The 25,999-nt window shown below is 48.1% G+C and overlaps 1 protein-coding gene across 3 annotated transcripts in view; it reads right to left on the bottom strand.

Annotated features, from left to right (window-relative positions):
• The window catches only part of LOC135056859 (alpha-2-macroglobulin-like protein 1), a 176,405-nt gene that overhangs the window by 127,957 nt on the left and 22,449 nt on the right, over positions 1–25,999 (bottom strand). For 2 of the 3 annotated variants that reach the window (XM_063962532.1, XM_063962531.1), the window contains exon 4: positions 16,383–16,482. The exons of the other annotated variant lie outside the window; for it this stretch is intronic. In XM_063962532.1, the coding sequence (XP_063818602.1) occupies positions 16,383–16,482 (100 nt within the window). The remainder of the gene's footprint in view (positions 1–16,382; positions 16,483–25,999) is intronic. 3 annotated transcript variants of the gene reach the window in all.

Raw genomic sequence — 25,999 nt, 5'->3', positions numbered from 1 at the left:
CTGTGAATCGGGGTATGGCTCTGACTTTTTGGTGGTGTCATGATGCAGCATCTTACAGATGAGGGTAGGGTCATTGGGTTATAGTACTGTAGTTACTATAATAAATCATATTGGCTGACTTCTGGAGGAGAGGCAGAAGTGGAGAGTGCGAGGGGTAACAGTACAGCTCTGCGTAGGGCAGTGATGGGATAGACTATCAGGGGTGAACATTACCCTTATTACCAGAAATGAAATAACAGCCCCAAAACAGTCTCAATAGCCCCCATGGATTATCCCAATATTCCCCGGCATACTCATCACTTGATCCAAAACTTAACCACATGATACATATACCACACACTTGTTTCAATATTCCCTCATACGACCTCAGGCTCCCATTTGCCATGAATTGTCCCCACATGCCCCCTCTCGCTGGCTACAATGTACCATGCATATAAATGTACAATAATTCATATATGCTGAGATACCAGTTCGTGTTTAATTTTTCCTGTGTTGGCCAATGTGATTTATTTTTCCTGCCAGGGGCCATTGTGTTTTATTTTTTTCTTATGGGTTGCCAATGTGTTTTGTTTTTCTCCTGCTGGTGCCAATGTGGTTTATTTTTTTCCTCCCAGGGCCAATGTGTTTGTCTTTTCCTGTCAGGGGCCAATGTGTTTTTTTTTTTCCTGTGGGATACAATGTGTTTTTTCTTGTAGGGGCCATTGTGTTTATTTGTTTGTTTGTTTGTTTGTTTGTTTGTTTTTCCTGTGGGGGCTAGTGTGTTTTATTTTTTTCTTAAGCAATGTTTTTCATCTGCAAGTTTCAATAGTGCAACCGATGGTGAGCATGATTGCAGCACCTGTAGACACTGAAAGTGGGCATCTCAGTCCTTGCACTTTTGGATGCATGTGTGTACATTGTAGCAGCATTAGCATAGAGTTGCAGATGCAACTGCAGCAAAAGAGGTAAGGAAGGCCATGACTGTATCATATCCGAATCCGGCCCCATGAGGAGGGAGTATCCTGCCCACTCTATGCGCCTCACCAACCCAACAGACCCCACCTCAATTACGGCTGCTTCCTTAAATTTCCCGGGCTGGCTTTCTATTCCAATCCACTTCTGTATACAGATTAGCGAGGACTTTGATGCTTATGTTAAATCCTTCATTTTGAGGTCATTGGGGGACACAGGGATTATGGTGAGGTATAGTGGGTGCAGGAAGAGTGCAGCCATTCTAAAATTTAAAACCTTGTCCGTGCTCGTCCCTCTTAGACCGCCTGCCTTCCGGAAGCACTCCAGTTACGCTGAAACCCCACAGGAAAGGAATGAGGATAAAAAAGAGCAAAGGAGGAAAAAAGGAAGACCAACTGTAACAAGATTGCAAAGGGCGGCGCCCAGTGTCACCCAATGGACTCAAAGAAAATAATTAACTTTCTGCCCCAGAATAAGCCTAATAAATTGTAGAAGTAATTGTTTAAATGCTGACTAAACTCTATCCTGAGCATCAAAGAGAACCAAGAAACCGTACGTCTTGCCCACATCAATATAAGTCTGCAAGCCCTAACCACATGTTATTTGTCCTACCAAGTCTGTGGTGTTATAATATTATATTACAATATTGTTTGTACTGTACTTATGCTATGTTGTCACGCTCAGGGCAATAGAAGCCTGGGACTGAACATGATCAAGGGCCTATATGTGGAGAGTGGAGAAGGTGCGGCCAGTGCTGTGTGGGTGTGGCCAGTGCCATGTGGGTGTGTACACCCCCTACACTATCAGCCCAAATGTCTCCATAAATGAGCAAAAGTAGAAAAACTGCATCATTTTGTGAGGAAAATAGAAATGCGATATCAGTACTGTAGTTATGAATTATGGCCTATCGTGTTGCTAGCTACTGTAGGTGGATGGATGGTTATGATAATGTCATGATGATGGGCCTATTTTTATGTGGAGTTCTGGAGCTGTAGTCCCATCCATCCCATCAGCACCGGCAGCAACAGGCCCCCTTTCATAAGAGTTGCGGCAGTGGACCCCGATCATCAGTATCATCAGCAGCAGCAGGTCATCCTTTCAACAACTTCGACAGCAGCAGGTCCCGCTGTCATCAGCGCCGGCCAACAGCAGCCCTCCCTTTTATCATCACAGGCAGCAGCAGGAACACTTGTCATCAGAGTCAGCAGCAGTGGGCCCCCAACATCAGCAGCAGGCATCCCTGTCATCAGCGCCAGGCAGCAGCAGGCATCCCTGTCATCAGCGCCAGGCAACAGCAGGCCTCCTTTTCATCAGCACCGGGCAACAGCAGCCCCCCCTTTTTTCATCACAGGCAGCAGCAGGAACTCCTGTCATCAGAGTCAGCAGCAGTGGCCCCCTAACATCAGCAGCAGGCACCCCTGTCATCAGCCCCAGGCAACAGCAGGCCTCCTTTTAATCAGTTCTGGGCAACAGCAGGACCTTCTGTCATCAGCACTGGATACAGCAGGCCCCCATGTCATCAGCACTGGGCAACAGCAGAACCCCCTGTCATCTGCACCAGCTACAGCAGGCCTCCATGTCATCAGCGCTGGGCAACAGCAGGGCCCCCTTTTATTAGCACAGGCAGCAGCAGGCACCCCTTTCATCAGCAGCGGCAGCAGCAAGCCCCACTGCCATCATTGCTGGGCAACAGCAGGCCCTCCTGTCATCAGTACTGGCAGCAGCAGCCCCCTATGTCATAGGCGCCAGGCCCCCTTTCATCAGCACAGGCAGCAACAGACCCCCTTCATCAGCTCCGGCAGCAGCAAGCCCCCCTGTCATCAGAATCGGCAGCAGTGGGCACCCATCACTAGCACTGGCAACAGCAGATCCCCCTGTCATCAGCACCGGCAGTAGCAGCAGGCACCTCTGTCACTGGCATCTGGAGATCTTCTCTCCTGCCTCCCCATATGCCCCTACTACCAGCTCTCCTATGCTAAAAAAGGAGGCAATGTGAACATGATGTGTGCAGTCGCAGCTAGAGCGCACAGTAAAAGAAGAACATTAGAAGTTCCCCAGCAGTCTCTATGAGGAACCCTTGTCTGCAGTTCTTCTGCCCCTTCACCAGCAGTTCTTCTGCCACCTTCTCCAGCTTTCCCATCAAACCACCTTCCCTGGCTGTGCCTTTACCACCTTCTCAGGCTGTTCCTATACCCGCCTTCAATGGCTGTCCAACGACCCGCCTTTCCCAGCTGCTGCTTTGCCTCTTTCCACGCTGAACCTCTGCCTGCTTTCCCGAGCTGTTGCCATGGCCTCTTCCCTGGCTGTCCATCTGCCACCTTCTCCAGGTGTCCCACTGCCCACCTTCCACATCTGCACCTTCTCCCCATGGTAAGTGACCGCCAATCAGAAGTGGCATGGGTGAACAGATGCACAACCATGTTCAATGTCACACCTAAGTATGGCAGGCAAGTACAATTATTTTGAATAAAGCGTTTTCCAATATTGAAAGATTTAAAAAAAAAATATTTTGTAAAAATATTTGACACATTTGTTTATAATTTATGTCAGTGAGTTTATATTGTTTATGTGTGTCAGTATATGTGTGTGTGTGTGTGTGTACATATCAATTTGTAAGGTTTGATGGCATGTAAAGTACAATGAAATATGACGACACTATAGCAAAAATGTTTAATAAAATGTGGGGAAGTCTGCAGGACATGGAAGGGGCATGTGGGAGATCTGATGTAATAATGGGAGATCTTGGGGCCTTGTGGGAATGTCCTTGGGGTATGTTGGAAGTCTGATGACATGAGAGGAGATTTTGGGGCCATATGGGAAGGTCCTGGGGGCATGTGGAAGGTCTGATGTCATGAGAGGAGATTTTGGAGCCATGTGGGAAGGTCCAGGTGGCATGTGGAAGGTCTGATGGCATGAGGGGAGATCTTCGGGCCATATAGGAAGGTCCAGGGGGCATGTGGAAGGTCTGATGTCATGAGAGGAGATCTTGGAGCCATGTGGGAAGGTCCAGGTGACATGTGGGAGGTGTGATGGCATGAAGGGAGATCTTTCGGCCATGTGGGAAGGTCCAGGTGACATGTGGGAGGTCCGATGGCATGAGGGGAGATCTAGGGGCCATGTGGGAAGGTGCTGGGGGCATGTGGCACACATTAGTACTGTAATGGAGACCTCATAGCAGACGTATGCAGCAGGGTTTCACGTTACACCTCAGCAGGGATGAAGAAGGTGAGAGACACTGCCTGTAAAATTTGTATAAGTACTGATTGCAGCCCTGGGGGTACACACTGCCAATGTCGTACTTAGTGTAGCAATTGTTTGTCACTGTGCACGTGTAAGTCACACTGAGCAGGCTTCTTGATTGTGCCCGTGAAGAGTCGAAGTTATTATTTCTAGTGCATGAAAAGTGTATTAAATAAAAATGTAGTGAGTGTTATTGGGCAGTGAGTGGGAGACGGTTATAAATAAACGCAAAAATGTTCAGATTAATGGGCATATTATGGGAGTGTCAATGGCAAGTTATAGAAAGCGGCTACGTACACAGACGCAAAGACTGTCTTTCATTCCACCAAATCCAACGACTCAAAAAATAAGAATTTACTTACCGATAATTCTATTTCTCGTAGTCCGTAGTGGATGCTGGGGACTCCGTAAGGACCATGGGGAATAGCGGCTCCGCAGGAGACTGGGCACAAAAGTAAAGCTTTAGAACTACCTGGTGTGCACTGGCTCCTCCCCCTATGACCCTCCTCCAAGCCTCAGTTAGGATACTGTGCCCGGACGAGCGTACACAATAAGGAAGGATTTTGAATCCCGGGTAAGACTCATACCAGCCACACCAATCACACCATATAACTTGTGATCTAAACCCAGTTAACAGCATGATAACAGAGGAGCCTCTAGAAAAGATGGCTCACTACAGCAATAACCCGATTTTTTGGTAACAATAACTATGCACCAGTATTGCAGACAATCCGCACTTGGGATGGGCGCCCAGCATCCACTACGGACTACGAGAAATAGAATTATCGGTAAGTAAATTCTTATTTTCTCTAACGTCCTAAGTGGATGCTGGGGACTCCGTAAGGACCATGGGGATTATACCAAAGCTCCCAAACGGGCGGGAGAGTGCGGATGACTCTGCAGCACCAAATGAGAGAACTCCAGGTCCTCCTCAGCCAGGGTATCAAATTTGTAGAATTTTACAAACGTATTTGCTCCTGACCAAGTAGCTGCTCGGCAAAGTTGTAAAGCCGAGACCCCTCGGGCAGCCGCCCAAGATGAGCCCACCTTCCTTGTGGAATGGGCTTTTACAGATTTTGGCTGTGGCAGGCCTGCCACAGAATGTGCAAGCTGAATTGTACTACAAATCCAACGAGCAATAGTCTGCTTAGAAGCAGGAGCACCCAGCTTGTTGGGTGCATACAGAATAAACAACGAGTCAGATTTTCTGACTCCAGCCGTCCTGGAAACCTATATTTCCAGGGTTCTGACAACGTCTAGCAACTTGGAGTCCTCCAAGTCCCTAGTAGCCGCAGGCACCACAATAGGTTGATTCAGGTGAAACGCTGAAAACCACCTTAGGGAGAAACTGAGGACAAGTCCTCAATTCCGCCCTGTCCGAATGGAAAATCAGATGAGGGCTTTTACAGGATAAAGCCGCCAATTCTGACACGCACCTGGCCCAGGCCAGGGCCAACAGCATGACCACTTTCCATGTGAGATATTTTAACTCCACATATTTAAGTGGTTCAAACCAATGTGACTTTTGGAACCCAAAAACTACATTTAGATCCCAAGGTGCCACTGGAGGCACCAAAGGAGGCTGTATATACAGTACCCCTTTCACAAACGTCTGAACTTCAAGGACTGAAGCTAGTTCTTTTTGGAAGAAAATTGACAGGCCCGAAAATTGAACCTTAATGGACCCCCATTTCAGGCCCATAGACACTCCTGTTTGCAGGAAATGTAGGAATCGACCTAGTTGAAAATTCCTCCGTCGGGGCCTTACTGGCCTCGCACCACGCAACATATTTTCGCCAAATGCGGTGATAATGATTTGCGGTTATATCTTTCCTGGCTTTGATCAGGATAGGGATGACTTCATCCGGAATGCCTTTTTCCTTCAGGATCCGGCGTTCAACCGCCCTGCCGTTAAACGCAGCCGCGGTAAGTCTTGGAACAGACAGGGTCCTTGCTGGAGCAGGTCCCTTCTTAGAGGTAGAGGCCACGGATCCTCCGTGAGCATCTCTTGAAGTTCCGGTTACCAAGTCCTTCTTGGCCAATCCGGAGCCACAAATATAGTGCTTACTCCTCTCCATCTTATAATTCTCAGTACCTTGGTTATGAGAGGCAGAGGAGGGAACACATACACTGACTGGTACACCCCCTGTGTTACCAGAGCGTCTACAGCTATTGCCTGAGGGTCCCTTGACCTGGCGCAATACTTGTCGAGTTTTATAAACATGTGGAAGACTTCTGGGTGAAGTCCCCACTCTCCCGGGTGGAGGTCGTGTCTGCTGAGGAAGTCTGCTTCCCAGTTGTCCACTCCCGGAATGAATACTGCTGACAGTGCTATCACATGATTTCCCGCCCAGCGAAGAATCCTTGCAGCTTCTGCCATTGCCCTTCTGCTTCTTGTGTCACCCTGTCTGTTTACGTGGGTGACTGCCGTGATGTTGTCCGAATGGATCAACTCCGGGTGACCTTGAAGCAGAGGTCTTGCTGAGCTTAGAGCATTGTAAATGGCCCTTAGCTTCAGGATATTTATGTGAAGTGATGTCTCCAGGCTTGACCATAAGCTCTGGAAATTCCTTCCCTGTGTGACTGCTCCCCAGCCTCGCAGGCTGGCATCCGTGGTCACCAGGACCCAGTCCTGAATGTGCGGCCCTCTAGAAGATGAGCACTCTGCAACCACCACAGGAGAGACACCCTTGTGCTTGGTGACAGGGTTATCCGCTGATGCATCTGAAGATGCGACCCAGACCATTTGTCCAGCAGGTCCCACTGGAAAGTTCTTGCGTGGAATCTGCCGCATGGGATTGCTTCATAGGAAGCCACCATTTTTCCCAGAACCATCTCATTGATGTACTGAGACTTGGCTCGGTTATAGGAGGTTCCCGACTAGCTCGGATAACTCCCTGACTTTCTCCTCCGGGAGAAACACCTTTTTCTGAACTGTGTCCAGGATCATCCCTAAGAACAGAAGACGAGTCGTCGGAATCAGCTGCGATTTTGGAATATTGAGAATCCAATCGTGCTGCCGCAACACTACCTGAGATAGTGCTACACCGACCTCCAACTGTTCCCTGGATCTTACCCTTATCAGGGAATCGTCCAAGTAAGGGATAACTAAAATTCCCTTCCTTCGAAGGAGTATCATCATTTCGGCCATTACCTTGGTAAAGACCCGGGGTGCAGTGGACCATCCATACGGCAGCGTCTGAAACTGATAGTGACAGTTCTGTACCATAAACCTGAGGTACCCTTGGTGAGAAGGGTAAATTGGGACATGAAGGTAAGCATCCTTGATGTCCCGAGACATCATGTAGTCCCCTTCTTCCAGGTTCGCAATCACTGCTCTGAGTGACTCAATCTTGAATTTGAACCTCTGTATGTAAGTGTTCAAAGACTTTAGATTTAGAATCGGTCTCACCGAGCCGTCCGGCTTCGGTACCACAACAGTGTGGAATAATACCCCGTTCCCTGTTGCAGGAGGGGTACCTTGATTATCACCTGCTGGGAATACAGCTTGTGAATGGCTTCCAAAACTGTCTCCCTGTCAGAAGGAGACATCGGTAAAGCCGACTTTAGGAAACGGCGAGGGGGAGACGTCTCGAATTCCAATTTGTACCCCTGAGATATCACCTGAAGGATCCAGGGGTCTACTTGCGAGTGAGCCCACTGCGCGCTGAAATTCATTGAGACGGGCCCCCACCGTGCCTGATTCTGCTTGTAAAGCCCCAGCGTCATACTGAGGGCTTGGCAGAGGCGGGAGAGGGTTTCTGTTCCTGGGAACTGGCTGATTTCTGCAGCCTTTTTCCTCTCTCTCTGTCACGGGGCAGAAATGAGGAACCTTTTGCCCGCTTGCCCATGAAAAGACTGCGCCTGATAATACGGCGTCTTCTCATGTTGAGAGGCGACCTGGGGTACAAACGTGGATTTCCCAGCTGTTGCCGTGGCCACCAGGTCTGAAAGACCGACCCCAAATAACTCCTCCCCTTAATAAGGCAATACTTCCAAATGCCGTTTGGAATCCGCATCACCTGACCACTGTCGTGTCCATAACCCTCTACTGGTAGAAATGGACAACGCACTTAGACTTGATGCCAGTCGGCAAATATTCCGCTGTGCATCACGCATATATAGAAATGCATCTTTTAAATGCTCTATAGGCAATAATATACTGTCCCTATCTAGGGTATCAATATTTTCAGTCAGGGAATCCGACCACGCCAACCCAGCACTGCACATCCAGGCTGAGGCGATTGCTGGTCGCAGTATAACACCAGTATGTGTGTAAATACCTTTTAGGATGCCCTCCTGCTTTCTATCAGCAGGATCCTTAAGGGCGGCCATCTCAGGAGAGGGTAGAGCCCTTGTTCTTACAAGCGTGTGAGCGCTTTATCCACCCTAGGGGGTGTTTCCCAACGCACCCTAACCTCTGGCGGGAAAGGATATAATGCCAATAACATTTTTTATCAGTTGTTATCGGGGGAAAACCACGCATCATCACACACCTCATTTAATTTCTCAGATTCAGGAAAACTACAGGTAGTTTTTCCTCACCGAACATAATACCCCTTTTTGGTGGTACTCGTATTATCAGAAATGTGTAAAACATTTTTCATTGCCTCAATATGTAACGTGTGGCCCTACTGGAAGTCACATTTGTCTCTTCACCGTCGACACTGGAGTCAGTATCCGTGTCGGCGTCTATATCTGCCATCTGAGGTAACGGGCGCTTTAGAGCCCCTGACGGCCTGTGAGACGTCTGGACAGGCACAAGCTGAGTAGCCGGCTGTCTCATGTCAACCACTGTCTTTTATACAGAGCTGACACTGTTACGTAATTCCTTCCAACAGTTCATCCACTCAGGTGTCGACCCCCTAGGGGGTGACATCACTATTACAGGCAATCTGCTCCGTCTCCACATCATTTTTCTCCTCATACATGTCGACACAAACGTACCGACATACAGCACACACACAGGGAATGCTCTGATAGAGGACAGGACCCCACTAGCCCTTTGGGGAGACAGAGGGAGAGTTTGCCAGCACACACCAGAGCGCTATATATATACAGGGATAACCTTATATAAGTGTTTTTCCCCTTATAGCTGCTGTATCTTTAATACTGCGCGTAATTAGTGCCCCCCCCTCTCTTTTTTAACCCTTTCTGTAGTGTAGTGACTGCAGGGGAGAGCCAGGGAGCTTCCCTCCAACGGATCTGTGAGGGAAAATGGCGCCAGTGTGCTGAGGAGATAGGCTCCGCCCCCTTATCGGCGGCCTTATCTCCCGTTTTTCTATGTATTCTGGCAGGGGTTAAATTCATCCATATAGCCCAGGAGCTATATGTGATGTATTTTTTTGCCATCCAAGGTGTTTTTATTGCGTCTCAGGGCGCCCCCCCCCAGCGCCCTGCACCCTTAGTGACCGGAGTGTGAAGTGTGCTGAGAGCAATGGCGCACAGCTGCAGTGCTGTGCGCTACCTTGTTGAAGACAGGACGTCTTCTGCCGCCGATTTTCTGGACCTCTTCTGTCTTCTGGCTCTGTAAGGGGGCCGGCGGCGCGGCTCTGGCACCCATCCATGGCTGGGCCTGTGATCGTCCCTCTGGAGCTAATGTCCAGTAGCCTAAGAAGCCCAATCCACTCTGCACGCAGGTGAGTTCGCTTCTTCTCCCCTTAGTCCCTCGATGCAGTGAGCCTGTTGCCAGCAGGTCTCACTGAAAATAACAAACCTAAAACTAAACTTTTCACTAAGCAGCTCAGGAGAGCCACCTAGTGTGCACCCTTCTCGTTCGGGCACAAAAATCTAACTGAGGCTTGGAGGAGGGTCATAGGGGGAGGAGCCAGTGCACACCAGGTAGTTCAAAAGCTTTACTTTTGTGCCCAGTCTCCTGCGGAGCCGCTATTCCCCATGGTCCTTACGGAGTCCCCAGCATCCACTTAGGACGTTAGAGAAATATCAGTGCCCCAGTCTAATAGTACGAGGTGTGGCTATCAAATAACGAGCCTGTACTTGTAAAAAATACACCATACAGTGAGAGTTAAAAGGGAGTGGGGGAACACTGACCTTGGACTATCCCAAATGGTTTTGAAAGTTTCACCCCTCTCGCACAGATAGTTTGCTGTCACACAGCGTTTGAAGAAGTTGTGTGTTTCCCGTGCAGCCTAAAAATGCTTAGTTCAAAAGTAGAGCAACGCGTTAACTTCAAATTTTTTGTTACATTGAACAAAACACCCACCGAATCTTTCTGTATCCTAACCGAGACTTACGGGGCAGATTGTATGTCACGTGCGCGTGTGTTTGAGTTACACAAAACATTTAGTGACGATCATTAGGATGTCAAAGATGATAAACATCCCGGAAAACCTTGCACATCAAAAACGAAAATGTGGAAAAATTATAGAAAAATTTTCAAATTGACCATCGCCTGAGCATCCGAATGATAGCAGAAATGGCAAACGTCAACAGAGAAATTGTTGGGCAAGTTTTGCATCAACATCTTAACATGACAAAAGTTTGTGCTAAGACGGTTCCAAGGCTTCTCACTGCCAAGCAGAAAGAAAATCAAGAGTGAATTTGTACAGACATTTTGGAACAAATTCAAGTGGATTCGCATATTTTAGATACAGTTATTACCTGTGATGAAACATGGATTTTCCAGTACAATCCTGAGACAAAACACCAGTCCATGCACTGGGAAACACCATCATCACCAAAAATGAAGAAGCCCGTCAAAGCAAATCAAAATTCAAAGCCATGTTGTTTTCTTTTATATCAAGGGTGTTATTTTGGTAGACTGGGTACCAGAAGGTGCAACGGTGAATCAACAAAACTACAAAAATGTTCTACAAACTTTATGGGAAAGAATGAGATGAAAGAGGCCAGTGTTGTGGGAAAATGAGTCTCATCCTCCATCAGGACAAAGCCCCAGCCCACACAACTCTCTCTGTGACGCAGTTTTTGGCCTAGAAACAGATTGCAGTGCTAGAACACCCTCCATACTCACCAGACCTAGCACCATGTGACTTCTTTAGTTTCCCTAAAATCAAATCTGTACTCAAGGGAACTCATTTTGCATCAATCACTGAGGTAAAGAAAGAAAACGACGGAGCTGTTGAAACAGATGACAGATAGTGAGCTACAACATGGCTCTGACCAATGGAAAATAAGAATGCAGCAGTGTGGGGATGTGGAAATGGAGAGTACAGTCTAACAGGGTAAGGTAAGTCCTATGTAAGATAAATAGCTGTACAGTATCTGTTGAAATCTAATAGATGTAGTAGAGCTATGTGGGGATGAAAGCGCGAGATTCCAGAAATCATCACTCATAGGCCCAACATCAGTTTCTCAGCCACATTTAAGACATGGCAGATCCATGGAATGATGAGAGTGTTCTATGAGGTCCGAGAGAATATGAGAACAGCTGATCTACAGTGGACACACCCCTGGTACCCCATACCTGTGCATCCTGTAGGGATGAGAGTTCGATGAGAGACTTTGAATGCCATAACGGGGTCACCGGGTCTAGCCCCTCATAATCCACTAATTTAGCAACTAAGCCCCATATTATAACTGTTTGGATAGACAGAGGAAGACCAGAACGTAGAAACCACCCCATAAATAGGGACTGCAGTGGGGTTTGACCTGGAGAAGCTTGAGACACTAACATATATACGTATATTAGAGTGTTCGGAGGGTCATCCTGCAGCCAGACCTGCACATGTGCAAATTGGGCTGCATAACAGTACAGAAGGAAATGAGTGAAAGCCAGTCCTCCTGCCTGTCTGGATCCAGTGAGTGTTAAACTGAATTCTGGGGCTTCGTTCCATCCAGAGCAAAGAGGATATCATGCTATTTAATTTCCAAAATATCGGAAGTGGAATCAAAATGGGAGAATGTTGAAAAACATAAAGGAACTTAGGATGAACTGCCATCTTAACACGTGGCCAGTGAGTGTAAGGGGTAACTTAATCAAAGAGTGAGATTTTGACCTAAGGTAATAAAATAAGGGTTGTACGTTTAAGGGAATATTATCTTCTGGGGAATTGGTAACCCATATACCAGTGGTTCTCAAATTGTTTGCCGTGGCACCCTGGGGGTGCCTCAGGGTACTTGCTTGGGTGCCCTGGGTTGGTGGTCCAGGACCAATGAAAATTATTTCTGGTTAATAAAAAAAGACAAAACCAATGCTGGTGGCTTCTAATAATAAAATCTGTGGACAAACAGGAGTGAATCCTGTCCCTCACCACATAACTGAGCCTTAGGATGACATATAATCACAGTTTACGTAATTTAATATTTTTTTCTGAATTTCTGAATAAAACATTTTTGGCCTAGGGGTGCCGGGAAAAAAATTCTGATACTCTGGGGCGCTGTGACTTAAAAAAAGTTTGGGAACCACTGCCCTATACCAAGGTATTTAAAGCGATGCACCCATTGGAGGGGAAGGAACACGGGGAGAGACCGGACAAGGAATTCTCAGAGGATGAACACGAGATTTCCCCCAGTTAATTTTCAGGCCAGAGTACGTTCCAAAATTGTTTATAACTTGGAGAACTACTGGCATAGAAACCACATGATCAGTTTCTGTCCTATCCCTCCCCTTGAGCCCAACTATATTGGGATGACAGTGTAGCTCACAGGCCAGAGGCTGTATTGCAAAGGCAAAGAGAGCTTGAGATGAGGGACACCCCTGCCTAGTACCACGAGACAGGGGACATGGTGAGGAAACAATCCCATTTACTGAAATCCAAATTCTAGGAGCAGTGTATAAAGAGCTGCACCCACCTGATGAAACCTGGGCCAATCGCAAAAAGGCACGCATAACCTCCCAAATGAAGGGCATTCCACAGAATCAAATGTTATAGCAGCATCTAGAGAAACTATTACTGTTGATGACTCCTCCCCATGGGAGACCTGCCAAGAGACATCTAAGATGTCTATCCATCTCGTTATTTAATAGTCACACCAAGTACATAAGGCAATCCTCTTATCTGGTTGCTAGAACACAAAACCGCCCCCAATCTGGTAATTAATACACACATTTTCCCTGATCTGGCGGCTAGTACACAAAACCGCCCCAATCTGGTAATTAATACACACATTTTTCCCCTGATCTGACGGCTAGTACACAAAACCGCCCCCAATCTGGTAATTAATACACACATTTTCCCCTGATCTGACGGCTAGTACACAAAACCGCCCCCAAACTGGTAATTAATACACACATTTTCCCCATGATCTGGCGGCTAGTACACAAAACTGCCCCCAATCTGGTAATTAATACACACATTTTTTTCCCCTAATCTGGCAGCTAGTACACAAAACTGCCTCCAATCTGGTAATTAATAAACACATTTTTCCCCTGATATGGCAGCTAGTACACAAAACTGCCCCCAATCTGGTAATTAATACACACATTTTTCCCCTAATCTGGCGGCTAGTACACAAAACCTCCCCAATCTGGTAATTAATACACACATTTTTCCCCTAATCTGGCAGCTAGTACACAAAACCGCCTCCAATCTGGTAATTAATACACACATTTTTCCCCTGATCTGGTGGCTAGTATACAAAACCGCCCCCAATCTGGTAATTAATACACACATTTTCCCTGATCTGGCGGCTAGTACACAAAACCGCCCCCAATCTGGTAATTAATACACACATTTTTCCCCTGATCTGACGGCTAGTACACAAAACCGCCCCCAATCTGGTAATTAATACACACATTTTCCCTGATCTGGCGGCTAGTACACAAAACCGCCCCCAATCTGGTAATTAATACACACATTTTTTCCCCTGATCTGGCGGCTAGTACACAAAACTGCCCCCAATCTGGTAATTAATACACACATTTTTCCCCTGATCTGGCGGCTAGTACACAAAACCTCCCCCAATCTGGTAATTAATACACACATTTTCCCCTGATCTGGCGGCTAGTACACAAAACCGCCCCCTATCTGGTAAATAATACACACATTTTTTCCCTGATCTGGCGGCTAGTACACAAAACCGCCCCCAATCTGGTAATTAATACACACATTTTCTCTGATCTGGCGGCTAGTACACAAATCCGCCCCCAATCTGGTAATTAATACACACATTTTTCCCCTGATCTGACGGCTAGTACACAAAACCGCCCCCAATCTGGTAATTAATACACACATTTTCCCTGATCTGGCGGCTAGTACACAAAACCGCCCCCAATCTGGTAATTAATACACACATTTTTTCCCCTAATCTGGCAGCTAGTACACAAAACTGCCCCCAATCTGGTAATTAATACACACATTTTTCCCCTGATCTGGCGGCTAGTACACAAAACCTCCCCCAATCTGGTAATTAATACACACATTTTCCCTGATCTGGCGGCTAGTACACAAAACCGCCCCCTATCTGGTAAATAATACACACATTTTTCCCCTGATCTGGCGGCTAGTACACAAAACCGCCCCCAATCTGGTAATTAATACACACATTTTTCCCCTGATCTGGCGGCTAGTACACAAAACCGCCCCCAATCTGGTAATTAATACACACATTTTTCCCTGATCTGGTGGCTAGTACACAAAACCGCCCCCAATCTGGTAATTAATACACACATTTTTCCCCTGATCTGACGGCTAGTACACAAAACCGCCCCCAATCTGGTAATTAATACACACATTTTTCCCTGATCTGGTGGCTAGTACACAAAACCGCCCCCAATCTGGTAATTAATACACACATTTTTCCCCTGATCTGACGGCTAGTACACAAAACCGTCCCCAATCTGGTAATTAATACACACATTTTTCCCCCTAATCTGGCGGCTAGTACACAAAACCGTCCCCAATCTGGTAATTAATACACACATTTTTTCCCCTAATCTGGCAGCTAGTACACAAAACTGCCCCCAATCTGGTAATTAATACACACATTTTTCCCCTAATCTGGCGGCTAGTACACAAAACCGCCCCAATCTGGTAATTAATACACACATTTTTCCCCTGATCTGACGGCTAGTACACAAAACCGCCCCCAATCTGGTAATTAATACACACATTTTTCCCTGATCTGGTGGCTAGTACACAAAACCGCCCCCAATCTGGTAATTAATACACACATTTTTCCCCTGATCTGACGGCTAGTACACAAAACCGTCCCCAATCTGGTAATTAATACACACATTTTTCCCCCTAATCTGGCGGCTAGTACACAAAACCGTCCCCAATCTGGTAATTAATACACACATTTTTTCCCCTAATCTGGCAGCTAGTACACAAAACCGCCTCCAATCTGGGAATTAATACACACATTTTTCCCCTGATCTGGTGGCTAGTACACAAAACCGCCCCCAATCTGGTAATTAATACACACATTTTCCCTGATCTGGCAGCTAGTACACAAAACCGCCCCCAATCTGGTAATTAATACACACATTTTTCCCCTGATCTGACGGCTAGTACACAAAACTGCCCCCAATCTGGTAATTAATACACACATTTTCCCCATGATCTGGCGGCTAGTACACAAAACTGCCCCCAATCTGGTAATTAATACACACATTTTTTCCCCTAATCTGGCAGCTAGTACACAAAACTGCCTCCAATCTGGTAATTAATAAACACATTTTTCCCCTGATATGGCGGCTAGTACACAAAACCGCCCCCAATCTGGTAATTAATACACACATTTTTCCCCTGATCTGGTGGCTAGTACACAAAGCAGTCCCCCAATCTTGTTGCAAATATATAAAGCAGTACCTTGATCTTTTGTCTAGTCTAGTATATAAAATAGATCCCCAACCTTGAAATGTATATACAAAGCCCTCTGCTAGCATATAAAACAGACATCTGATAATGAGTTTAGTATATAAAGCAGTTGGCTGTCTGTATATAAAGAAGATACCCTATCCAGAGACTAATATATATTGTAGGAAATTGGAAGGCTCTCAAAAGGGTTACTAATAAATAAAACAGAACCCTTATTTGGCACAAATTAGTGAACTCTTCTTGTCTATAGATGTGCCATCTTTAGCTCTCATTAAAAACTAGTAGAAGGCCCCAGGCCTCTGACTGAGTAACAGTGCAACTTGAATCTCCTTGTAAGGTGGACTGTATCTCAAACAGCGCCACCTTGTGGAAATATACACTACTGCAACTAACAAGTGCTCAAAAATAAATCAAACTTTGTAATTCAGGAATATAATAAAGTGAGCTCACCACTCCTGTCACTGTGGTACAGGCCGCAACGTTCTGCCAATTTGCCTGCCGACAAAGGGTGGCAATCACATTTCCATGTACGCCTCTCCCATAGGTATATCTGCAACCATAACACAGAGAATTATTCACCTGCTGGTATGATGGCCCAGTCCATTATAGGGTTTCAGTATGATTTGCCGGTGCAGGGCATTCCGGAAGTCAGAATACCAACACCAGTATCCCAATAGTTGAAATCCCAACAGGGGAGGTAAGAGTGTTCCCCCCTCTCCCCTACCCGCAGCCTAGCCTTCTCCATTAGTGCCTGATCTAACCTCTCCCCGGTGATGCCTAAACCTAACTTCCCTGCCCACAGCCTAACCCTCCCCCTTAGTGCCTAAAGCTAACCTCCCCTGGTGATGCCTAACCCGATGGTATAGAGAGTGAGGCCATCCATACTCTAAGGGGGTAGAATCACTAAGGTTTATAGTTATACAAATTAAAAGTTCCCATAGTAAGTAACCCAGGGCTGCCATCAGAAATTATGGGGCCCGGGATTGGCCAAATAGGCAGCCCCCCCCCCCCCCCCAAAAAAATGTCAAGAAATATATATATATATATATATATTTAAAATTAATAATAATAATTCCTATGCCCCATCATCATATTATTCAATGCCCCACACAGTAATTCCCCAGTACCTGTAATGGGGTTCTAATCGTTGTCAGGTGTTCTGCTCGTACTCCTCCCTTCCCTGCCGCTGCAGCAGTCTGTTCAGCAGCCTGCTTCTTGTAAAACTATTGAAAATATCCCTCCCAAAATGGCTGCCGCCTCAGAGGAGACAGTTATTAAAGATACTAGAGCCTCCTCTAGTATCTTTAATAACTGTCTCCTCTGAGGCGGTGGCCATCTTAAGAGGGACATTTTCAATAGCCTGCTTGCGCTGGGCAGTGGGCACACACACACAGGCAGTGGCGGCGGACGGACGGCAGCAGACGGACAGACAGCAGCGGCTGGAGCGGCCCGGGCCCTCCCCTCTCTGTCAGATAGGCCGGGCCCGGGACGGCTGTGCACGCAGCACCCCCCTGATAGCGGGCCTGAAGTAACCAATCAGATTCTATTTGTTATTGCTCTATTGCAGAGGTTCTCAAACTCGGTCCTCAGGACCCCACACGGTTCACGTTTTCCATGTCACCCAGCAGCTGCACTGTGTATCACCAACTGTCACATTTTCAAAATCTACAGGTGAACTGCAAAACATGAACAGTGTGGGGTCCTGAGGACCGAGCTTGAGAACCTGTGCTCTATTGCATCATAGAAAATGACTGACAGAATCTTATGGGTTGCTATGTGCAACATCACCACTTTTCAGTTTTAGAAAGTTTAGTAAATCCACACCTAAGTGTCTTGCAGATAAATGCAATGTTTTATTCACAGACGACCATGGCGTGACGTAAAGTCCCCTTGTCCAGCACTCAGGAGCTGAGGGCAATCATTTAGTACAATAAATATCCTTTTATTGCTGTGTTGTTTGCATTATACAAGTAACCAGGAATGTAAAAATCATTTCAATAAAAATACTTTTCAAGCTTTCCAAGATTCTTCCACAGTATACTTTGGGCCGTTGCTGTCAGGCAGCTCTATGAGTAACTACAGTCAGATGTGGAATATGCTGGAAATACAATCCGTCACCTCCAGTGAGGTGGAGTCCAGTTGGAGCCCATGAGGTGACTTTACTGGCTGTGAGGGGATTCCCATAGGAGGCACAATCAGACACAGGACATACAGGGATCAGTATGAAATACCTACAATCAAAATCCCGATGGTCAAAATACCGACAAAGTCAAAATATCTACATTTAAAATGTCGACAGGTCAAAAAAATTGACACAGTTTTTTTATTGTTTTTTGTGTGTGTGTGTGTGTGTGTGTTGACATAGGTCGACATGGACACCGTATAAGTGTACCGCGTCTTCTCGCATGGCTTGCTGCGCTCAGCACACCCCCTCCAGGTCCACTGGGATGGTAAAGTATGAACAAGTCGGTTTTGATGAAAACAATCATGAAAAACTCATGTCGACTTTTTGACCTGTCAACATTTTAAATGTCGGTATTTTGAACTTGTTGGTATTTTAAATATCAGTATTTTGACCATGTCAGGATTTTGATTGTAGGTAAATTGACTGCATCCCGGACATACAGTCCCAGGAGGATGTCTTTCCTGCCCTTGGGACTGCCAGTCTGAGCTGTGATTAACAGCGGCAAGCCACTCCTCTGACTTTCCATCATCCCTAACCAGTTTCTAGAGGGCTGCAGCCGATGCAGTCCCTAGAAAGCGGTGCTTGTACGCTTGCACCAAACTGCCAGTCACCAGTCCCCATCCAGACTGCAGCACAGGCCGGGCAGCCCCCCTCATGGAAAAGATTGGGAGTCGCCACTGTTCCAAACAAACATTTTTACAGAATTACCATTCAATACAGAGATGAATGTGGTGGGTTTAGAAGTCCGGAAATCTTTTTCCATGTTTTCCTTGCATAAGACGTGTCACTTGGAACTACCGAGTGGGGAAGGGAATATTTCTGGCATCTTTTGTTGATTATAAAATATGTTCGGGGAAGGGGCTAGAATAGGAATAATCTCTCCATTAAATAATTTCTTTACATTTTATTTTGTATTATTTTTATCATCAGCCATTAAGGCGTATGGTTTTGTTTATCTTTTCTTCGCTAGTGGCGAACCTGATTACGCAGAGAAGACTTTGATGTCATCTGAGTCTAGTCCTATCATTATTTTTATTATTATTATTAGTTACTTCTATAGTCCAGCATATTCCACATTGGCCCCAGCCGCTAACATCATCTGAAGATGGCGTTACCGTATTGTAGCCTATGGACTGCTACTGTACTTCGCAAATTTTACTGGAGAGGGATCCCTCTTTATCGGCCCCCTTTGATGCATACGCAGGGGCATATTAACAGAGGAAGAGGCCCGTGTGCAACCTCCTCCATTCGGGCCCCATCCTTGGTAGCTGGTACTAGGCAGCGCAATAGATTCTAAGCACTAGAGGGGTATAGACTCTATTGAGCATGCACAAATCTCCGGGGAAATGGTGCTGCGGCCATTTTTCCAGAGATGTCCTTACTGCACATGTGCAAAACTTAGGGAAAATGGCTGCCGCTCCATTTACCCGTTGATCTGTGGAGGCATGCTGCCACTGGCGGGGTGACTCCGGAGAGGTGAGTAATGAAAAAACAGGTACAGACTGTGGGGGGGTGGGCTCCTAAACCTTGGGGGCCCATGTGCACCGCACACACTGCACCCATTATAGATTTGCTACTGTGCATACGTGGTCCGACAGAATTATCACTTATTCATCTGTAGTCCAGCGCAGACTGTGAGAGTCATTTAGGGTCGGACTGGCCCACAGGGTTACCAGGGAAACCACCGGTGGGCCCCACTGCCTGAGGACCCACCCCTTCCTCTAGGGATCAGGTTCCAGACTGTGCACTTGTATTATACATGGTAGATATGCTGCATTACACTGCACAAGACTGTTGTGCATTCCAAGCTTCTGTGGAGGCTGGCCACACCCCCTTTTACAGGCTGGCCACACCCCTAAGTATGGGGCCCTATCACTGCATTCCCCCGGTGGGCCCTTCATACCACAGTCCAACACGAGTAATTTACGGATTGCCCTAGATGGAGCGTGTAGAACAAAACGCTCATCAATCACGGTTCAGTCTGTGTTCATTTACATATTGTTAATCTAATTTCCATATTGTTAATCTAAAAAAAAATATCACATAGAATATTTAAATTAAGAGTAAAACTTCCCTACCACTATATGTGGTTTCTTCTGGTTTACAATGAGGGTCTTTTAGGACACTATTTATCACAATCTGCACTTCGGATGTGGATGTGATTGATTTGTATACCAAATGAATATGTTCATGCAAATTTAGTAAGCATCTGTTGTTGGGAGACGGGTTCAGATAAGAAACTGTCCCAGGAAAAGATGGAAGCAGTGTGATAACTTACACTTTGCTGCAGGGTTGAGTTCATCCTCTTGCGTCATTGAGGTCCGATGGAGAAGGACTCAGTAGACTATGAGAAGTAGTAGCCCAAAGGCTACTATAGTCTAACAAAATCTGCAGATGGTGTTAGTGGCCGCGGGCAAATTCTCGAAAGCGGGGATCGGTAAATCCGACTGCACAGCAGCCTCCAGCCAGACTATAGATAAAATTAGTAGCGCCTAGCCGCCTACTATGGGTGCTGCACTCCGGTTGTAAATGAAAGGGGTCTCCATATTAAATCCAGGAGATCCTTAATATTTGCAGCTTACAAAGAAATAAGGATCAGATAGGGTTTGCGGTAACAATCTGGTTAAATGAGGGGCAGACTAGATGGGCCAAGGGGTTCATATGGATTCAGTATAAAATCCTGACTGTAGGGTTCCCGGAGGTCAAAATACCGATGACGGAATCCCAATCTCAAGCGCACACTAATCTGTTCAGCCTCGGGTGATGGCGTGGACCACCACCCAAGTGAGGATTCCGGACGGCAGTCGAGATTCCAACCGCCGGTATTTCAATCGGTATCGGGATTCCAGCGTCTGTATTTCGACTGCCGGGATCCCAGCAGTCGGGAAATTAACTGCATCCTGTTCTTATCTACAGTCACATTCTATGTTTCTACGTTTGGGTACCCCCCTCAAATACTGTTTAATAAATATGCCAACTACTGAGATTTTAGTTCTTTGTACAGTGTAAGTAGACCTGCAGGAAAAGCGGGCGTATCATTTGTTTTGAATAAGTTCACACTTGAAAGTATAAGGGACAGATGTAGTAAGCCTGATAAAGTGGAAAGCGGTAAAGCACCAGCCAATCAGCTCATAACTGTCATTTTTCAAACACAGCCTGTAACATGACAGTTATGAGCTGATTGGCTGGTACTTCATCTCTCTCCACTTTATCTCTCTCCTGATCAATCTCCAATAACTTTTCCACAATCTATAAACTTTTTACTTTACTTTACTTTTCTTTGTAGAAATATTTTCCCTGAAACAACACGTAAGTATCAGTGATGTGTTACTGTTACATCAGCTGTACAGAGATATAGTTCTGCTCGGTGTGCACATAGACACCGTTACTCTGTTGTCTGATTATCTGAGGCCTTATGTAACAGATTTGCATGGTAATCTGAGCGGGATGGTCAGTGTAACACTGTATTATCAGGGGTTGGGACACATCTGACGCACGTTTCACCATCAGGTGGTCACAGGTTGATCAAACCTAAGCTGCAGTATCTTAATGGAAATCTATTATCAGAGGTAAGCAGATATGTTATTACTTCTCCAAAATATCTCTAAGTGTAACCACCAGTTGTCCATCAATGATTTGCAGATTAGCAACAGATGTCAGCTACAAATTGCTTTAGCAGTTAAAGGATGACTATACATAAATTCAATAATTTTACAGAATAATGCTGAATTTACACACCTGGCGATAGATTTACTAACCAGAGGGTTATGATGGCCGGCGATAATCGTCAGCTTTGACCGATGGATTTAAAACGGCAACTACAATAAGTAATTAATCCATTGGTTAAAGTCAGCAATCACTGGTGGCTTTGGTAAACTGCCCCTTATTGCATCTGCCATTTCCCTCAATCTACTGTTTTCCCCAATGTCTGTGAGAGTCCAGTGATGCTCTACTCTCCTACTGAGGCAGACCTTCATTCACATGGGCCTATTCTTCATACAGACAGCATGTTGTCAGTGCTCCTCCCGAAACACTGAATTTGCATAAATGGGCAATACGAGAAGGCGGGGCTTAGACAGCACCACTGCCTGTTAGAAACACTTCACTTACATAGCACTTATGTGCTTCTTATTAACCCCTATTAATTTTCACCTGCGTGCTGACCTGGGGTAGCCGACCTGTGCCGACGTGATGTGGTCCTGTACCCCGGACCTATACCTAGTATTAGGGACCCCCAGTGACGGAGACGCCTTGCCGATCGGCCTGGGGGCTTAACCATATATCTGCAGATATACGCAACTAAGATCTCCGTGTTATCTGATTATTATGTAGTAATATTTTTCACTCAGTGTGCATTAGGGAAAACAAAATGTTTTTTTCTTACACAGAATTACCCCTCCCTTTTAGCACCTGAGTGACATCACAATCTGATTGAGCAGCTTGCCAATAAATGTGCATTGTAGTTAGAGAGGCATGGATGGGTCAGCATTAGGAGGGATTGCTGACTCCAGAGTGCCATTGGAGAAGCTAGGGGTATCTCCAGGTAAGCTGGCTCTCAGATGCTGTAGGAGCCAATATCATGTGGCCCTACACTGGGCATTCAGACCCAGACATATGTATAATTATTTATGGGGTGGGTGTGGGGTGTGGTGGCCCTTATGTCGGTATGGCTGGACTGTTTCAGGTCGGCACACCCTAGCACTTTATTAACACTTGATTTTCCCTATAACTTTGTATATATTTTTGTATTATTTTAATCACACTTCACTTACATAGCACTTATGTGCTTCTTATTAATCCCTATTAATTTTCACCTGTGTGCTGACCTGGGGTAGCCGACCTGTGCCGACGTGATGGGGTACTGTGCCCCGGACCCATACCTAGTATTAGAGACCCCCAGTGACGGAGACGCCTTGCCGATCGGCCTGGGGTCTTAACCCTATATCTGCAGATATACGCAACTTAGATCTCCGTATTATCTGATTATTATTATTATTATTATTATTATTATGTAGTATTATTTTTCACTCATTGTGCATTAGGGAACACAAAATGTTTTTTTCTTACACAGAAACAGGGAAGCACAAATGAAAGGTTTGGATGAATCTCATGGATCGATCTGTGAGGTGGAAGCCACCATTCTGACATGGTAATAGTATGATTTATAGCATTTTAACAGTGCTGATTTATATATATATATATATATATATATATATCTTATCTCCTATATATTAGCCCAGATCTGTGACTTTGTGCCTCATTTGCTAACGCTGGGCGGAGTCACATAACTGGACGGAGTCACATAGTTGAGCGGACTGGCCTAATCTGGATCTGGGCTAATATATAGGAGATTAGGAGATAGCCATAGGAGATCCCTAATCTATATGTGACTAACACCTCACACTGTATTCTGGCCGCGATTGTGCAGACACAACTGCACCACATTAAGCCTCCGTCGCGGCTCCGCCCCCCCTCACCAGCCATTGGTGCCCACTCCTATGCAGCCCGCCTCCCCCCTCCCCAGCCATTGGTGCCCACTCCTATGCAGCCCGCACCCCCTCGCCAGCCATTGGTAACTACAAACTCCAGTACATGCCCATGCAGCCCGCCCGCCCCTCACCAGCCTTTGGTACAAACTCCGCTCCGGCACCCCCCCTCCTCCCCTCTGCAATCCCTAACCTATATGTGACCAACACCTCACACTGTATTCTGGCCGTGATTGTGCAGACACAACTGCACCACATTAAGCCTCCGTCGCGGCTCCGCCCCCCCTCGCCAGCCATTGGTGCCCACTCCTATGCAGCCCGCCCCCCCTCCCCAGCCATTGGTACAAAGTCCGTTCAGCCCACATGCAGCCCACCCCCCCTCGCCAGCCAATGTTAAAAGCTCCGCTCCGGCAGCCCCCCACTCTGCAATCCCTAACCTATATGTGACCAACACCTCACACTGTATTCTGGCCGCGATTGTGCAGACACAACTGCACCACATTAAGCCTCCCTCGCAGCTCCGCCCCCCCTCGCCAGCCATTGGTGCCCACTGCTATGCAGCCCGCCCCCCTTTGCCAGCCATTGCTGCACGCTCTGATGCGACCCCCCTCGCCAGCCAATGGTGCACACTCCGCTCCGCCCCCCCCCCTATTCTGCCCACGATTGTGCAGACAACTGCAGCACATCAAGCCTCCCTCGCGGCTCCGCCCCCCCCTCACCAGCCATTGGTGCCCACTGCTATGCAGGCCGCCCCCCGTCGCCAGCCATTGGTGCACACTGCTATGCAGCCCGCCCCCCCTCGCCAGCCATTGGTGCCCACTGCTATGCAACCCGCCCCCCCTCGACAGCCATTGGTGCACGCTCCGATGCGACCCCCCCTCGCCAGCCAATGGTGCACACTCCGCTCCGCCCCCCCCCCCTCCGCAAATAACTAAGACTGTCACAGTGGCCGCGATTGTGCACAGACAACTGCACTAGCTTCAGCCTCCATCGCAGCTCCGCACCCCCTCACCAGCCATTGGTCCCCACTCCTATGCAGCCCGCACCCCCCCCCCCCCCCCCCTCGCCAGCCATTGGAACAAAATTCCGCACCGGCCCCCCCTCCTTTGCTAACGCTGGGCGGTGTCACAGGCACTGATCTGGGTGGCTGGATGCAGGCCAGGAACAGTCCCCTCCCTCGGTCCGCCCATCCCCGCCCAGTCCCCTCCCCATCTCCGCCCACTCCCCTCTCTCCCCCCTCCCTGCACCCTGGAGACGCTGCAGCCAATGTCTGCTCACCTGCCGCACAGTCCGGAGGAGAATGCCGTGGACGACCACTGACTGCCGCCCCCGCCCCCCTCCCACCCGTGGCACCCACAGCATTCACATCATCTGCCACCCACCCGCGGCACACACCCCACACCCTCCCACCCGCGGCTGCCACATCTGCAGCACCCCCACCCCTCCCCCACCCACGGCACTCTCGCCACTCCCCCACCCGTGGCCCTCCCGCCCCCTCCCCCACCCATAGCACCCACATCTGCAGCACCCTCCCCCACCCACGGCAATCCCGCCCCTCCCCCACCCGCAGCACTCCCACCCCTCCCCCACAAGCAGCAGATGCCCCTCCCCCACCCGCGACACTCCCACCCCCTCCCCAACCCATAGCACCCACATTTGCAGCACCCCCCCACCCCTCCCTCACCCGCGGCACTCCCGCCCCTCCCCCACCAGCAGCAGATGCCCGAACCCCACCCACGGCATTCCCGCCCCTCCCCCACCCGCAGCACACGCCCCTCCACCACCCACTGCACTCCCGCCCCCTCCCCCACCCATAGCACCCACACCTGCAGCACCACCCGCCGCACTCCAGCACCCTTCCCCATCCGCAGCACCCCCCGCCCCTCCCCCACCCGCTGAACACACAGCACCCACCACATCTGTCCCGCACCCACGGTACACGCCCCTCCCCCACCCACACCATTCCCGCCTCCTCCCCCACCCGTTGCACCCACAAACTGCGCCGCCCCCCTTCTCTCCCACCCGTGGCACCCCTGCTCCTCCCCCACCCCCGTACCCACCTCTCCCCCCCTACACCCCCGCACCCCTGCACCTCCCCCACCCCATACCCACCTCTCCCCCCCCCCGCACCTTCCCCACCCGCGGCACCCACAGCATCCACCACATCTGCCCCCCACTTGCGGCACACCCCCCTCCTCCGCCCGCTGCACTCCCTCCCCCACCCATAGCACCCCCACCCGCAGCACCCCCGCACCTCCCTCATCCCACCCCCATACCCGCCTCTCCCCCCCGCTACACCCCCGCACCCTCCACCCCACCTGCCCCTCCCCCACCTGCTGCACCCACAGCATCCACCACATCCCCCCCACCCATAGCTAACACCACCCCTCCCCCAC

This window comes from Pseudophryne corroboree, chromosome 3 (genome assembly GCF_028390025.1).
Source record: "Pseudophryne corroboree isolate aPseCor3 chromosome 3, aPseCor3.hap2, whole genome shotgun sequence".
Lineage (NCBI taxonomy): Eukaryota > Metazoa > Chordata > Amphibia > Anura > Myobatrachidae > Pseudophryne > Pseudophryne corroboree.
Note: the sequence above shows the minus strand (reverse complement) of the source record. Positions and strands in the feature narration are given on the sequence as shown.